Raw genomic sequence first — 17415 nt, forward strand, 5'->3', positions numbered from 1 at the left:
TGTCACTGCACCGGAATGTTCCAGCTTGCCTCGGCCTGGCTGTCAGCGCTGGCTCTGTCCCACTCAGGCAGTTCACCGGGTTCTGTTGGGCACCAGACTTCCAATTAGAGAGAAATCCCACTGTGTGGCCAGCCCCACCAGTGCCACTCTGAGAGGCCCCTTTGCCAAGGCCCGAGCTGACCTCTGATCTGTCACAGATGGGCCAGCCCCACACTCCTTTGTGCACATTTGGAGGAGGAGGTGGGGATGAAGTGAGAAGCCTGTGGGGAGTCAGAGTGGACATTGGGCCGCAGTGCAGTCCTCGGGGCTGGGAGAAGCTGGGCAGAGTTGACAGGACCCAAATGCTAGTGTTGTGGAGGGAAAGGGGACTTTGGGAAGACCCCATCCTGAGCCCTAAACTCAGCATGGGGCATTTTCTTACCAACTTCTGAATATTCATCTCAGGCTGGACTCCACGTCCGAGGAGAGCCAGGAGCAGCTCACTGGCTCACTCCAAAACTGTCACACTGCTGATAGCTCATGGCACAGCCAGCCTCCCCCTGCCCGCTGCAGGGTCTGTACAGACATCGCCCTGGACTCTGGACGGCACTATCAGCCGCTGCCCTCCCCATGGAGTATTCATCACACAGAGCAGAGTGAAGAAGAAAGCTAAATTTCTATTAGCATAAGAAATAGAACCTTCGAGAATCCTGTCTCTGATTCTTTAGCAGGAGAGAGCTACAGTCTGAGCTCTGAACAAGTTTCTAGGTAGAGGACTTGCTGAATGTGCTTCATCACTTGGGGGGGGGGGGGGTCTCCTTTATTTCCTCACCAGCCATTTTTTTCCATTATATCCCTTCCATTCTTTTAATCACTCCGTCTCCACCTGTCCCTTTCTCTCTCTGGTTTTCCATGTCTCCCTTGCCTACTTTCTCTTTTTCTGGATACAACACCTGTAGCACCACAGTCTAAAGCAACAGTAAAGATACCAGGCTTGGAACTGACACATGTACTTGGGCTTCGCTTGACTAGTGCAGCCACAAAGTCTAAACACTGAACAGCCAGAAAGTGGCGAGGGCCTTCCCAGCTCGTCTTGAAATTATTCTGCATCTCTTTTAAAAATAGAATAGAATTTTAAAACTGAAGTAAAAGAGAAGTACCATATGATTTTACTCATGTGGAATTTAATGAGCAAAATAGAGACAGGCTCATAGAAAGGGAGCAGGCAGACAGCTCTGGTGGGGGAGGGGGGAGGGATTGAGCAAAAAGAGAGAGAGAGAGAGAACTCATGGACATGGCCAACAGTGTGGTGAGGGTGTGGGGGGGGTGGAGGTGGGAGAGGGAAGAGGGGGTAAATGGTAATGGGAAAAATGAAGTAATAAAAATAAATAAAAATAAAATTGAATTCAATCCATGGAAGCAAAAATGAAGGGTTTGTTGTTTTTTCCTTTTCACTTTTCTTTCCTCTCTGGGATTTTTCCTCCTTTTGATATTTGCAGTGAGTTTGAGAATCCCAGGCCTGTCTCAGCCCACTTGGCTTTTTTTTTTCCTTTTTTTTCACTTTGACCCTCCCTGCAATCTGGTTAAAACAAAGAAAACCCCTCTACCAGTCAGTGGTGCCCATTTGGAGAAAGAAATACAAAGGTGTTAGGTTGTCCCAGGAGAAGATGGGCTATTTGTACCTTAGGCCAGTTGCCACAGTTAAATGATATACTATCTCTTTCTCTATTCACGTGACTTTGTTAAATTGGTGAAAGAAATGGCTTTGGGGCTTCTTCTATGTCTGTATGTCTGTCTCATATGGAGGGTTCAGAGAAGGAGTCTCTATGACAGCAAGAGCAGTGTCATCTTTAGAAGCAGCACTGTTTTTCTAATAGACCTGGCAAATGGAGGCCTGATCTTGGATACATGGCTGGGAGCCAGGTGTGTCATTAGGTGTAAAATGACCTTCAGATGCAGGCTAAGGGCCAGGAAGACTGTGACGGCTGCAAAGGCCTACGATGAGCTAATGCACGTGTGGACCTTGGTCATGAGGAGTTGCGCTCATAGTGACACTCACCTCATGGTGCTGCACTTTCTCAGTTCCTCTGTCTCCGACCATGCCAGGCTCATTCATTGATTCCCCTTCTTTCCTCTCTAATGTAGGCGCTTCCCCAAGTGCTGTCTGGGACTCTCTTCTCATTTCTTTACATTTCTCCTTGGAGACCCACTCCAGTGACTCCTAACCTGGAGTGCACATCACGACCACTGAAGAAATCAGGGAAAAATACAGATGCCTGTGCCCCACCAAGGAGGTTCTAATCCAGCTGGTTCTGGGGTAAAGCCAGGGGTTCGGGAATTGTTGACGTTCTACCTTTGATTCCAATGCACATCTCTAGTTCAGCCTGACTGGGAGCCCCTGGAGGGCAGAGACTGCATGTCCATTCTACCCCCAGCCCACAGCCCCATAGCCGGCGTGTTTATAAGTAAACGAAGAGGCAGGCAAGCTCCTTCCTCGTGCTGCTGAGAGTTTTGCCGCTGCCTCTCGTTGCAGATATTCTTGTTATTCCGGATCTGGAAGAAGTACAGGAAGAAGACTTTGTTTTGCAGGTGGCAGCCCCTCCCAGGTGCGTAAAATTAGGTAGGAAGCTGGAGGGAGGCAGGGAGCATGTGAATGAATACGGTCCAAATACCATCTACGGTGGTCTGCCCCCCAGTGCAGACCCAGATGTTTCTGGTGATGGGCTCCCTCCCGGGTTCCCATTTTATTAGACATTTTCTTCCCACTTTGGTCCCCTAGCTGCCTAGGAGGCTCTGGGGACAGTGGCCAGCAGCATTCCTGGAACTGGTCCTGCATATGGTCCCTCCTCACATTCTCTTTCCTGCAGCGTCCAGGTAAACCGGGTGATGACCTACCGTGACCTGGACAATGACCTCATGAAGTACGCAGCCTTTCAGACCCTGGTGAGTGGAAGGGCTCCTGCATAGAGGGGTGGGCTCCAGGCAACATCCTTAGGGATTCCTCAGCTCCTCCATGGGTCTCTAAGGCTGCCTGGCAACAGTCCCTTTGCCAGAGGCATCATCCTTGGGTATTACAGCATCTCTAGGCCCAGCAAATTCCAGGGCTTGCCAGCGCAGGCTCCCACCTACTTCCATGGCTGCCCACTTGGGGTCAGTAGGTACACTGGCCCTAGAGATGTGCTGCTATCATGCCCTGCCTGCCTGTTGTTGACCTTCCCGCAGAGAATGCCCAGCCTGTGGGATGTCGTGGCGTGCCCTCGGTGGCCATGTGGCCCACTCACATTTTTACTGCAGGAAGTTCTACCAACCACAGCCTGATCCTCCTCACTTTGCAAGAGCTAACTGTCTGAAGGCCCATCGAGGTGCACAGCCATTTTGTTTTTTGCATTCACAGGATGGAGAGATCGACCTGAAGCTTCTCACCAAAGTCCTCGCGCCAGAGCAGGAAGTTCGGGAGGTACGTAGCAGGAGCAGCTTCTTACCCCCTCAGCCGAGTCATCCCCGTAACCAGCTGGCTCCCCAGGCTGGCTCCGCAGGCTGGCCTCCGCCTCCCTGGCTGATGGATATGGGAGGCAGGCTGTGGTTGCAGGGAAAGGCCTTTCTTTGTCTCACCCAGCAGTACCCCTCTTGGCAGGACGATGTCAGCTGGGACTGGGACCATCTGTACACTGAGGTGTCCTCAGAACTCCTCACCGAGTGAGACCTGCTGCAGAGATGAGGACCCCAGGGGACAGTCCGCACACACGTGAGCCCTTGGGGGACAACAGACCATTCTCTCTGCACTGAGTAACCTCTGCTTTGGATAAGCCTAAAACCAAAAAAGCTTGCAAGCAGCTTAGACTTTTTATATGGAATATTTTGTATTAAAAATATTTATTTTCAGGAGACCACATTGGAACATTCAGTTGCAATAAATTGCTTTCTTCTGTGGCTATCTCTTCCATTTCTTTGCAGTGCCCTCTTGGAAAGATTCCTCGAGGTGAAGGAAGCAGTTTTTAAACAATCTGATGGGAACTCTCCCTGCTGTGGAATTGTGTGGGGGGAGCTAGATCAGGGAGAGAAGGAACGGCACCCCTCCTGGAAGCTGTTCAGTCCACAGAGGCCACAGCAGTTCCCAGGAGCATCTGCCTGTAAGCACCTGGGCACAGGGATGTGGGAGGTTGTAGGCCGCTGCCTGCTGGGGCCCAGGGTGGGCCTAACAGGACACCTTGCTGACTGCACTTTCTGCTGCATTAGTGAAGCTGCACTGTCTCCTTCTTGCATTTAGGTGGCTTGGCTGAGGACACAGCAGACGTGGGTGTGATAAGGTGACCCATTCCTCACATCAGGGTTTGGTGGCTCTTCTGATAGCATTCCTCTTTCACTCTCTTCCTACAACCCATGCCTGGGGCCCCCAAAGCACGTTCCCCTTCTGCCACAGGTTCCCAGAGCCTTGTTTCTGGTTCTTACTAGCAGGGGCCAGCTTGGCAGCCCAGAGAATTGCACAGAAATGCTCTCTTAGGGAGCCCGGGACTCCTTCTGACCTTTCAGATATGCAGCTGCTTGTCTCCATTGCTCCCCCACACAGCATCACCGCCTGTTTCCAAAATGTGCTCAGATCTGGAGCAGAGCCCAGGCCTTTTTCTAAACAGAGACATCTTTAGTTTTTGTTTTTCTCTCTTTCTCCCCAAGACATCTCACCTGAGGACAGGGACGTTCCCTGCCCGCCTCTCCTAGGTGCCACTTTGGATCAGGCCCTTGCAGGGTGGCAGCTAGAAGCCCCACTACCCGGCCAGGGAGTGCAGAATGCTGCTCTCATCCTGCCTGGAGAGCCCTTCATTAAAATTCAGACAAACAAAGAGGCTCAGGACTTCAAAAACCCACTGGGGGGTTGTTTTTGTGTGACTATGTGTGCCCTTTCGCAAGCAGGCTCCCAAGCAGGCACAGAGAATGCTGGTCTACTAATTATAAACTCTGGGATTTAGTGGCTTTGGGGTCTCTTCTCCTCTGTCTCCAGAGTCATACTTTTAGCCCAGCCAGCCCCTCTTCGGAATAATCCCCATGGTCACTGAGAAGTTTCCATCCAGGCTGGTTTTTCCTGAGCCTGCATCATTCTGAAGCCCAAAGGACAAAGGCTGTGTTTCTAACACTTAATTACCGGCAAATTCACCTGCCTCAGGACTGGGATAACCTTGGAGGTCTTCAGCCTGCAGAGCACGTGGCCAGGAGTTGACTTGCTCCCTCCCTCCATTCATTTTATAATAACAGCAACAAGATCTAAGTATATTGAACACTTACCACAGACCAGGCACTTGGGCTTGCATAATAGGATTTATCTGCTTAATCCTCACAACTACTCAGCAAAGTAGATACTGTTGTTAGCCCATTTTACAGATAAGGAAACAGGCTCAGAGAGGTAAAGAGATTGCCCGAGATTGTCCATCTGCTAGTGGGAGAGCTGGAATTCAAAACCAGGCTGTCTGATGCCGCTGTGCTTCTAGCACCTGTGGCTTTGTCCCCTCTGCTGCCTTCCGCCTGGGAGAAAGATCTGGCTTACAGCGGGCAGAATGGGCAGTGCGCTGGGAGGAACTGCCTGTCCCCCTCCACCCCTGACCAGGCATCCATTCTTTGTATGGAGTGACCATGGGGCAGAGGGTTTCCGTCGCGCTTGGACGTGAAGCCCCTCGTCGTGGCTGAGCTCGAGTCCTGGCCCTACGTGGGTGGGGATGAAGCCGGTGGACCTGGGAGAGGAATAGCACTCAGTTACGTGAGCTAAGCCTGGACAAGAGCCAGGTTCGGGCCATGTGTGGCGAATTCTGTCATCTGCCTGTGCCCAGGCCACGCCCTGTCTGGGCTTCATCCTTTACAGTGCACTTGACATCACCTCTTCAGAGTTCCTGGAGAATGACAGGCTGTTCCAGAACCTACACCCACCCCGTTCTTACTCGATGTCTGCGATACCTTATGTTTCAACCAGCAGGGCTGCCCACCCAGACTTCAGAGGGCCTCCCAGGAAGATGGCCCACGAGGTATGGCAGAATGCACAGGCACGTGCAGGTGCCCGCAGGGGGTTTCTGTGCAGGCATGTGGGGGAGGCTTGGACTGTCTTGGTACAGCTGTCTCCGTGCATTGTGTTGACTGGTTCCTTACTGGTTTCTCCTAGACTGCTTGTATCACCTCTGAGCAGGCTTGAGAAGTCCCAGCTGGCCTCTGGAAAAATCTCCAGTGGTCTCTTTGTTTTGCTCCTTCCTAAGATATTGGTTGCTACTTAGTAACCAGAACGTGCCAGGCTCTGTTCTAGGCACTGCAGAGACAGACCGAGATGAGGCAAACTCCCTTCCCTCCTAATACACCCGGGGAGGGAGATGGACAAATAAGGGAAATAGTGTGTCAGATAAGAATAGATGCTACAGGGGAAAATAAGGCAGAAGAGGGAAGGGAGTGCTGGGGTGGAGGTTGCAATTTTAAAGGGCGGGGGGAGGTCGGGGGAGGCCTCACTGAAAAGGTGACATTTGAAGAAGGTAAAAGAAACAAGATGGGTACCTGTGGAACAGTGTTCTAAGGAGTGAGAGCAGTACTTGCCAAAAAGTGGCAGGAGGCCCTGGCCGGTTGCCTCAGTTGGTTGGAGTGTTGTCCTGTACTCCAGAAGGTTGCAGTTCAGTTCCTGGTCAGGACACATGCCTAGGTTGTGGGTTCAGTCCCCGGTCAGGGCACATTTGGGAGGCGGCCAATACAATTGATGTTTCTCTCTCCTTCTCTCCCTCTCTCCTCCTCTCCCTCTCTCCTCCTCTCCCTCTCTCCTTCCCTCCCTCTCTCCCTCTCTCCCTTCCTCTCTTCCTTCCTCTGTCTCTAAAATCAATAAACAATATATCCTTAGGTGAGTATTTAAAAAAAAACAACAAAAAACTAGCAGGAGGACGAGCACCTGGCTTGTTTGAGTAGCAGCAGGAAGCCACTGTGTCTGGGGTGGAGGGGACAAAGGGAGAGGAGACATCCTGTCTAGCTGTGCTCAAGGCCTGGGCCTATCACAGAAAAAATCTTGGGTGTGGGGGTCTACTCCCTTCAGAGTCACCCACACTCTTAGGCCTCTTTGGGTTTGCCCGGCAGCCTTTGGAAAATGTTATCCAAATGGCTGCACGGCCTCTTCGTGCCTTGGTCTGGCGGAAGCCAACAGTTAATGCTGTATTGAGAGAGAGGGAAACAATGAGCTCTGTCTCCTACAGACCAGAGGTGAGGAGGCTGCTGCCAGCTCCCACCAGGCCGGGGTGTGCTGAGGTGCGGGGAAGACAGGGCGGCATTGTACGGTCCCAGTGTGGAAGGCTCGCTGGGAACCTGCAGCTCTGATGACAAGCTCAAGTGAGCAGTTCGTCTGGGCAGGCCTGTGACTGAACCTAAGGTCATCTCTGCCCCTGAGTATTGGCTCATCTTTGCTAATCCCCAGGACATTCACACAGGCTTTTGGAACAACGTGCTCCAGGCAGAAACCGATGCTAGTGCCTTCACCAAAATGTGCTGCTTACGTACATCAAGGCCTTTCTTGGTTAGTGGTTAGGGGCACTCCAAGGAGCATTGGTGCTGGAGACCTAAATGAAAGGTAGTGTTTGCTACAGCAAGATAAGACAGCTTACCGCCCTTGCTCTGCTTGCCGAAGCAGTGCTGTGCTTTTCTGCTGGGGGCCAGAGTCAGTGGGGAAGGGGTAGGTGGAGGAGGTAGGGAGCAGGGGCAAACAACACAGATTCTGGAATCGGGCGGGCCTGGGTTCCAGTCCCTGCTCTTCCACTTAGCTGTGGGTCCTTGTGCGAGCTGCGTTCCCTTTCTGATCCTGTGTTTCTCATCTGTAAAATGAGGATAAAATTCGTACTGTCCTCTTAGGATTGTGATTCCCAGTAAAAGCTGACTGCTGTTAGATTTTAGAACTGCATGTGATTGAATAGTGAACGTAGGATAGGTCACATTGGATATTTTATTGCAGCAACACCTGTGCTTTGCTAGGGGATACCACCTTCATTTCCCCCCATGCATCATTCAGCCACGCATAGAATGGCTTGGCACTAGAGTTTTTTGGTTTTGTTTTTACAGCAACTTTATTGAAGTAGAATATGCATGCCTTAAAATTCACCCACTGAAGTATACAATTCAGTGGTTTGAGTAAATTTATGGAGTTATGCAACCATCACCATAATCCTGTATGTGAACATTTCATCACCCTGCAAAGTTCATTTACAGTTAATTCCGCGCCTACTCCCAGCCCTAGGCAACCACTGATCCACTGACTCTCTACGTTTGTACATATGAATGAACTCATATAATATGTGATCTTTTGAGTCTGGCTACTTTCAAGTAGCGTGTTTTCAAGGCCCATCCATGTCATAGCACGTATCAGTAGTTTGCTCTTTTGATTGCTGAAGGTATGCCATTGTATGGATCTACAGCGCATTTTATTTAACTGTTCATCCATTGAGAGACATGCGAGTTTCCAGTTCGGGGCTATCATGAATAATGCCCCTGTGGACATTTATGTACATGCCGTGGTGCGGACATATATTTTCATTTCTCTTAGGTAGATTCCCAGGAGTGAAATTGCTGGATCATATAGTACGTTTATGTTTAACTTTTAAGAAACTGTTTCCAGGGTATCAGTTCTGTTTGTTTGGTTTTTAGTGTTTTAGGGTATCAGAATTAAGTTCTTATTTTTTTCTTGTCTCCTTTCCACAAGTTTTTCCACAGTTGCTGTTAAATTTATACGAGGCTCATTCTCCTGCCCCCCCCCCCCTCCTGTCACTGAGCTTATCCCTGTTTAGAGAACACAGAGCTCACCTGTTTTCCCCACCAGCCTGCGAGCTTCCTCAGGATAAAATGGGCGTGTTTGTTTCTGTCAAGCCCCATGCATATTCCAGGGGTTCAAGTAGAATAAGACGTGGCGCTACCCCCAAGGAGCTCACAGTCTGGTAGAGAAACAGACAAGCTTCATCTATATTTTCAAAGCATTGGTTTGGAAAACCAAAGTGTCTTTCCAGGTGAGTGGAGGAGCCCAAAGGATCCCCTGCAAAGTACAGATGAAGGGGAGAGGGAGGGAGCTTCATGTGTCCACCAGAAATACGGAGGTGGAGTTGGTCTGCTCAGGGCAGGGGTCGGCCAACTGCAGCCCGTGGGCCAGATCCAGCCCCCACCGGTCCTAGTACAATGTTACTGGAACAGAGCCACACCCTGCCTTGGCCTGTTGCTGATGGTTGCTTTTGCGCTACAATAGCAGAGCTTAGTTGTGACAGAGGCTTATGGCCTGCAAAGCATAGAATATTTACTATCCGATCCTTTACAGAAAAAGTTGGCCAGCTCCTCCTTGGAGGAAGGAATGAGGGTGAGAAATAATAACTACACCCGCGTGCTCCCAAAGCCCAGCTGCTGATTGCTGTCCAGAAAATGAATTGCAGCAGGAGTGCTCTGAGTAGATGTCAAGCAAGACTGGGAGGGTGGAGTGGTTCTGGCTCCTAAAAGAGAGAGGCAAACTTCCCTTAAGAAAAGGAAAAAAACAGTCATCAGTTCCAGCAAAGTTGGCACATAATCTGAAGACAAAAAGCTGGGAAGAGTGACTCTGGGCTCCTCCTCGGCCCTTTGATCCTATTTGGGATGCGGGCAGGGGAGTGTCCAGGAGTCAAATACCTTTGGCAGTGGGCTCACAATAATGGAGAGAACGCCCAGTGGCGGGGAGTTTGGAGCAAGGGAGGGGAAACAATTGGATTTTTCTTTTGGCGAGGTTGAAATCAGAAAGGGAGTGGGGAGCAGACGGAGGAAGCGGCTGTCCCTCTTGTGGCTGTGACGGGGTGAATTAATTCCGGGCATATGTTCCCAGCATCTGTCGTGGTGACCTGGACCAGAGGGGTCAGCGAGAGAGAGGGGACCATGCCAGGGCTGAGCATTAGCCCAGAATTCCCAGGCTGCAGGGGCTCTTGGCTCCCACAGAACGATGGCTGGCCAGCGCGCCCAGAAACATCTGCCACAGCTGCAGCAAACAGCCCTGCCTTGGGGAGCAGGAGGGGGCCCCTCTTTGCACTCTCTGCAGGAAAACACCTGGCTGTGAAGGGATTGGGAGAAGACCAGAAAGAGTCCTATAAGCCGTATTTCTTCCCGAGCAGATTCCACCCTCCAGCCACCCATCCTGCCAGCAGACTGGAGGTTGACGCAGGGCCTGCACCGAGAGGAGGCATTGGAGCTGCAGCCCCGGGTGGAAAGAATACACAGGGATCTTAGGTGGCCCTCCTTAAGTACTGGTCCCAGAATCCCCCTGGATGCTATTTGGGCTGCTTGGTGCAGTGTTTCTTGAGAGTCAGTGATGGACTGAGAGAGGAAACAAGGCAGGAGGGCACACTGGCTAATAATGCAGACTATGCCAGGTCTATGTCTCTGCTCTTCCACATCCTACGTGCACAGCTCTGGACAGGTCCCCAGACTCCTATGCTTCCATATTCTCATCTACAGAGTGAGGGGGAAAGTAATTTCTGTCTCCTAAGGCTATTGTGATGATTAGATGACCTACTACATGCCAAGTGCCTGACACAGAGTAAGCACTCAGTGGAGATTAGTTCTGACCACACTGAGTGGACAAGCAGTGGTCACTTGCCTCTGATGATGAGTCATGGGCATTAGGCACTCACAGGACCTACGTAGGCATCTAACTCAAGGTCATGAACTAGAGGCCTACAGACTGGCTTTGACCTACAGGACTATTTGGCCAACACGCTATTTTGAATTGTTTAGTTAATTACCAGCACTGAAAATAGAAAGATTTCGCATTAAACCCAGATTTCCAGCTTCTCTTAGAGAATTGGGTGATCTGTCCAATTTGGGGCTACACCCCTATGGCAGTGATCAACTTGAGCTAAGAAGCAACAGCCCCTTTAAGTAGGGGCAGTTCAGCAACCACCCCCCCACCACACTGACACTTCTGCTTGGCCACTGCAAACACTGACTTTGAGACCCCAGCCCAGCATCCTCATTTTGCCAGTGAGGATTCTGTTCCCCAAGGGTGCTTACCAAGGTCATCTTCCTGAGACTGGCACTTGAGTGCTTACTTGCAGGCCAGTGTCCTTTGTCAGGAACCAAGCCCCGCCATGTGATGTATAACCTAGAATCATGTTGGCTCTGACGAAGACCCAGGTTACGTACCATGGGTTACCCTCCCCTGACCAGGAAGCATAGCCCTGTGTCCAGCCTGGATCACACAAGAGCTTTAGCCAAGAGCTCCAGGGCTAGTAACGCTTAGCCACTTGCCCTCCCTGGCACTGTTTAAACTCTGTCCTGGACCTGAAGGAGCCTGTTTGGAAAGAGTGTCCAGCTCAGCATTCATAGAAAGGTAGGAGATCTGTCTTTCTACAGCAGCCGCCAGTGCCTGGGTCACACTGCTGAGGAGATGTGAAGATGGGGTCGCTGAGACTGCAGGGAACATGCCTTGCTTTCAGGTCTCAGGAGGAGAAGAGCACCCCCATCCATTGGCCAGCTGGTGTCCATGCTGGGATCAGGAGGAGGGACATCCCTGGGAGTGCACTGCTCAGCTCCCCTTGAAAACAGAACCTTAAAAAGAGTACAGTTAGCTGACAGCTTCCAGCCGTGGTGCCTTCAAGCACCTGCTTCAGCGTCCAGGCCGAAGCCATGTGCTTCCCTGGTAGTGCCTGGCCAGTTACTAACCCTGGCAGTGGTACAGGCTCACCGTTCCTGCCAGCACAGGAGGGCCCCTCTATGGTGATGTTGGCACCAGAGCCCCCCCTGGGCTGGCCAGGGCTTCCTCTGAACTGCACCACAGCCCAACACTGCCTCCAGCTCCTTCTCCCTGGCCCCTCCTCCTATATGGGTGGCAGACCTTCGTGACTGCCCCAGGGCTTTCCTGCTCCTCCTGCTTCCTCTCCCCTTTATCTTTCCCTGGCTTTAGAGTCTGAGGACCCAACCAGTGGGCCTGGAGCCGTCCAGCTAGACTGGGTGGGCAACTTCTGGGCGGGGCTGAGCGGAGGCAGCCTGCTAGGGGAGTGGGTAGTGGCTCCTTCTCCAAAGCCATGTGCCTCAGGAGCTCGCTGGCTTGGCTGGGTGTGGGGTGATGTGAGTGGGATCCCTGGAGAGAGGTGGAGGGAGGGTGGCCAGAGGTAGCTCCCTCTCTCTCGCTCCCACAAGTGCCAACTTGGAACCTAGTCCAACTGAGTAGGCCTGGAAAGGAGGAACCGAACTCTCCATAGCAGGCACTTGGCAGAAAGAATTTGGTGTCCTCTCAGCAGAAAACAGTTCTCTATTTTTTTTTTTGCTGTTGGGCATGAGGAGCCTCTGTTGGTGGCAAAGAAGGGGCACGTTGTGGCATACCAGGTCTGCGAGGAGACAAGGATGTGCCCATCAGGACCTGGGGACATCACTGCTGAAGGTGGGAGAGCAGGTGGGCTTTAGGAAGCTGTACCCCAGCCCTCCGGTAGCAAAGCCGCCCCTGCCGTACAGCGGTGTGGGTGGCACGTCCCTGCGGGCAGAGGGGAGGCTGCTGCGGGCTCTGCGCGCCGGCTTGATCTGCTGGGCAGCACTTCCTTGCGCCTAAGGCTCCCTGCCCCCAAGGTGTGCTTGCATTTTTAAGGACAAGACAATGAAACAAAGGCTGAGCAGGGAAGCTGCTTCACAGGGTGCAGAGGCTGGAGATAGTACTTAGTGGGCGAACTTAGCAAAGAGGAGGAAAGTTTAGCTCTTTAACTGGAGAACAGAGAAAAACCAACACCACCTGGGTGTTGCACAGCAGGGCGGGGATTAACTGCCAAGGGGAAGGAGGGAACGTTTTGGGGTGATGTGAATGCTCCATAACTTGATTGTGGTGGTGGTTACATGTCTGTTTACATTTGCAAAACTCATCAAACCATCCACTTAAAAGGTGTGATTTCTATTGTATGCAAATGATACTCAGGACTTTTAAAAGATTCTCCCGTCGGCCAGCCGGTGTTGCTCAGTGGTTGCGCATCGACCTGTGATACAGGAGACTGTGGTTCGATTCCTGGTCAGGGCACGTGCCCGGGTTGTGGGCTCGATCCCCAGTCGATTGGGGTGCAGGAGGCAGCCGATCAATGACTCTCTCATCACTGATGTTTCTATCCCTCTCTTCCTTTCTCTCTCTGAAATCAATAAAAATATGTTAAAAAATAATATTCTCCCATCAGCCTCACCTTCTCATGAACAGAGGGAATTTCTATTTGTCCCACGGTGTCTGACCAATGTTTGCAGCATCTGTGCCACGTGCCTCAGTGCCGGGCTGCCTGGCCGCCCCTGAGAACTCAGCCAGGAAGCAGAGGCTCTCTAGTGCCACCACAGCCCCTGTGCCCCAGACCAGGGGGCTGCTCAGACTCCAGAGCTGGCTTTTAAATTTTATTTGCAGTTTGATTTTCCATGAGAGAAAAACCTACCCAATTTGACTACTGGGGACAGCAGATGGTCCAATTTGAAGTAAAACACAGGCATTTGGGGATCATTTTTGATATTCTAATGGAAGCGCATGTCTGTGGAGCCCAGAGTAAGGAAGGGCACAGAGACTGTTGAAGACCCAGGACTGTTTAAAGAAGCTAGGACCCCAGAGAGAGCAGGCTGTGCCATTGTTCGCATTACAACTGTTCTTTTGACCTGGGGGATGAGCAGGGATATAAGAACCTCGGATGGCAGCTCTTTATAAAAAGAGTTTCTCTTTTAAAAGCTTACAAATCCTATTTTAAAAATATTATCTGTACTTATACATTAATATACATTCACTAAATTTAAAACTATATATTGAAATATAGTGAACATGGCTTCACTCTGCCCTGCCCTGCCCTGCCTGTTCCCCAGCCCTTCCCAGAGGGGACCATGCTGTCCTTCCCGATGGGTCAGAGCATTTATATGCACATGGATAAGCAAATAGAGACCCAGAACTTGGATTTACTTGTGTGACCGGGACCATTCTGAAAGTAAGGCCTGTATTTTGCTTCTTCCACTTAACATCACACATCGTAGATGCGATGGTACAGCTCTTCCTCTTTCTTTCCAATGGGGGGCATTGTTCTGCGGATTTCCTTCCCCACAATTCCATCCCCTCATCGACTCTCCCACACGGTGGTCATTCAGACTGAGCCCACCTCCTCCCGCCGGGGCTCCTCTGAGGGACCTGCTCTACCCTGCACTGGCTCCCCTCAGAGTGCATTCTGCCAGCTGCCACAAAGCCCCTGCAAGGACAGGCAGCTCTTCTCAGTCCAAACCACCCGCTAGGAAAAAGGCTGCGGGAACACCAGGCCTCTGGGGTGACTAGTCTAGGGCACTGGGGGGCTGAGAAGAGTCAGAGGGTGAGGCCACAGGGAGAGGACATGGGCTGCCCCTGGGGGATAGAAGAGGGTCAGCTTGAAAAATTAGGCTAGTCTGTGTGTGCGATGGTGGGGGTGCAGTTGTCATATTTGGTTCTAGAGGAGAAATCAGAGCTGGAATCCCCTCTGGACCTTTTGATCATTTGTTTTTGTTTGTTTAGTTTTTTTTTTAATTCTCACCCCAGGATATTTTTTTCATTGATTCCAAAGAGAGGAAGAGGGAGAAAGAGAGACACACAGAGAGAGAAACATGCATCAGTTGCCTCATGCACGTGCCCCAACCAGGGATCAAACCCTCAACCTGGGTATGTGCCCTGACCATAATCAAACCCGTGAGCCTTTGGTACATGGGACAACAGTCTAAACATTGAGCCACACCAGTCAGGGCTGATCATTTGGGCTTTTTTTGTTCTTTTAAAATATATTTTTACTGATTTCAGAGAGAGGAAGGGAGAGGGAGAGCGAGAGAAAAATATCAATGATGAGAGAGAGTTATTGACTGGCTGCCTCCTGCATGACCCTTGTTGGGGATCGAGCCTGCAAGCCGGGCATGTGCCCTGGCTGGGAATCAGACCTCGATCTCTTAGATCCTAGGTCGATGCTTAACCGCTGAGCCACGCCCGCTGGGCTGATCACTTCCTTTTAATACACTGGTGAGTGCTCTGTGGCTAGACATGGTATCAGGCGCTATTCACTGAGATAGTTTTGTCCCTCATTAAGATTAAGCTAAGCCCCTGCAGTGTCCTTAGTTGCATTTCCTTGCTCATGTTACTCTGTCTCTAGTAAGAGTAATCTCTAATGTTTATGAAGTCCTTACTAGATATCAGGCAATGCATGACGTTATCTTATTGCATCTTCTCAACTCTGAGACTCTAAAAATCGTGCCCATTTTAGAGGTCAGCAAAACGGAGGCTTAAAACCAGGCCCTTCACATTTCATCCTCGTGAAGTACCAGATGAAGTGAGTAGTGTCCATTCCTGTTTTGTGTCATCAGTGTTCTGGTGGTTCCTCCTTTTGACTGGGGCACGAGGTTCTGTCCCATACCAGGGTCTCCTCAGTGAGCGAAGAGAGATGTTCCAGGGCAGTGCTGGTGGCTCTGCCTCTAGAACTCTGCTCATCAATCAGCAGGCTGGGAGAACTCGGTAGAGGGAATCCTGCCTTAGAGACAGGGCAGCAGGTTTTGCTCCAACCTCCTTTCAGTGGGCTGTCCAAGGTATATTCGTAGAGTCTAGAAGCAACATGACAATACCTGTAGGCAGGGTGTCTCAGAGGCGGCCACCTGGCATGGACCACCCGCATCAGAGCATCTACAGAGCTTATCAGACATCCAGGTTCCTGCCCTGGCCAGCGTGGCTCAGTTAGTTAGAGCGTTGTGCATGCACTGAGAGGCTGCAGGTTCGATTTGAGTCAGGGCACATACCCAGATTGCAGGTTCGGTCTCCGGTTGGAGCACATACGAAAGGCAATGATCAATGTTTTTCTCTCTCTTCTTCTCCCTTCCTCTCTCTCTAAAATCAATGAAAAACATATCCTCGGGTGAGGATTTAAAAAAAAAAATACAGGTTCCTGACCCACTGGATTAGAGCCCAGGCGGAAAAGACCTGAGAATATGCATTTTAAATAAGCACCTTTCCAAACCCCAATGCTATTCAAGAATCCTGCAAAGCTGCTGGTTCACAGGCTGAAGCCGGTACTCACAGTACTGTCTAAAATAGCTTTCTTGACATTTTTGCACTCATGGTCAATATTTAACCATTAGGAGCATCACAGGAAAAACAGACCTCTGCTTCTTCGGAAAGATCTGGCCCACTTTCCCTCGAAGCACTACCTGGAGGAACAGAACAGGGCTAGCGCCACTGGGTTCTCCCCAACCCCCACCTCTTTGCACTGGCTTCCGTGGACATTTTGAGTTTTGTGACCACTGGTTGAAGGAAACGGCAGTGCTTGTGTCTGTCCGTGCCAAGGCCAAGACGCACACTTCCTCCCATGAGCAGGCTGCCTTTGCCCCGCTTCGCAGAGCTCGTGCGGAAGGTGTCGGCTCACTCACCAACCCTCTACTCTTTTCCTTTGGCAGCTGCTGCCAGTCGTGTTTTTGGAATGATCCAAACATGAAATGTGCCCCTGCTCCAGGTGGAATACCCTCTGTGACATCAGATCAGTGTTTCTCAAAGCAGAGTTCCCAGACCACCTGCCCAGCAGACCCTCCTGGGAGGCTTACAAAACGCGAATGCCCGGCCTCCCCCTAGACTTGGGGAATCAATCTCTGGGGTCAGGCCTGGAAATATGCACTTTATTTTATTTTTTTCTCATCAAAGTTGTCAGTTTATTAATTCTGTCATGAAAATTCGGCACAATCCCCACAGATAAAGTCCCTGAAGACTTCTGTTGTCCCGCCTCCGGCTCACTTTTGCCAGCACCAACACTGGCCGTTGCAGCCCCTGACCTTCCTCCTGTTCCTGCGCTCCTTTCGCTGTTTTCTAGAGGGCTTCGTCTTCTCATATCGCCCATGCCTTGCATGTCTGTGTTTGGGTTCATTTTCCTTTGCGTAATCCCAGGAATCATAAATCATGCCAAAGCCAGTTGTCTTGCCACCACCAAAATGGGTTCTGACTCCAAACACAAAGGTGACACCTGCTGTGGTCCTGTGCGTGGTGGATAGTTTTCCCCGAACTTCTGTCTTAGGTGCTGTTGCCTTCCCTGGGTGAAGGACATCAGTGACCATCCGTATCTGCTGAAGTAGTCTGCTGGTCGGGATACCTGCTGTGTCGCTCAGGAGGGCGCCGATCTCCATGCAGCCAGGGAGGAAAAGGAGGTTGCATTTTAAATGAAGTGCCCCGGGTGGATCTGATGCACTTTAGTGCATTTAGACTCATGGTCATCTGGAGGAAAGAGAGTGAATGTAGGTTTAATTGGGCCCCAGGTCAGACCAGCCTCTTGGGTTTGGCCTCCCTGAAAGAAGGAGTCCTTTCCCCGGCCCTGAGCCTCCACCACAAACAAGCCCAGCTCCTGTGGCCTCCCCCCCCCCCCCCCCCCCCCCCCCCCCGGCAGCAGCACCCAGGCTTCGGCCTCTATCAGATTCCATCTCCTGTCACTTTCAGGACCAGTTCATTATTCCTTT

At 51.1% G+C, this 17415-nt stretch overlaps 1 protein-coding gene across 3 annotated transcripts in view; it reads left to right on the top strand.

Annotated features, from left to right (window-relative positions):
• Nucleotides 1-3909, top strand: part of IFT43 (intraflagellar transport 43) — a 75186-nt gene extending 71277 nt beyond the window's left edge. Inside the window, exons 6-9 of one of the 3 annotated variants that reach the window (XM_081133229.1) lie at nt 2513-2585; nt 2847-2922; nt 3374-3436; nt 3599-3909. In XM_081133229.1, the coding sequence (XP_080989355.1) occupies nt 2513-2585; nt 2847-2922; nt 3374-3436; nt 3599-3679 (293 nt within the window). In that variant the 3' untranslated portion in view covers nt 3680-3909. The remainder of the gene's footprint in view (nt 1-2512; nt 2586-2846; nt 2923-3373; nt 3437-3598) is intronic. The other 2 variants (XM_081133230.1, XM_081133231.1) reach the window with 2 other exon arrangements.
• Nucleotides 3910-17415: the final 13506 nt, after the last annotated feature.

The sequence above is a fragment of the Miniopterus schreibersii genome (assembly GCF_964146895.1).
Source record: "Miniopterus schreibersii genome assembly, chromosome: 1".
NCBI lineage: Eukaryota > Metazoa > Chordata > Mammalia > Chiroptera > Miniopteridae > Miniopterus > Miniopterus schreibersii.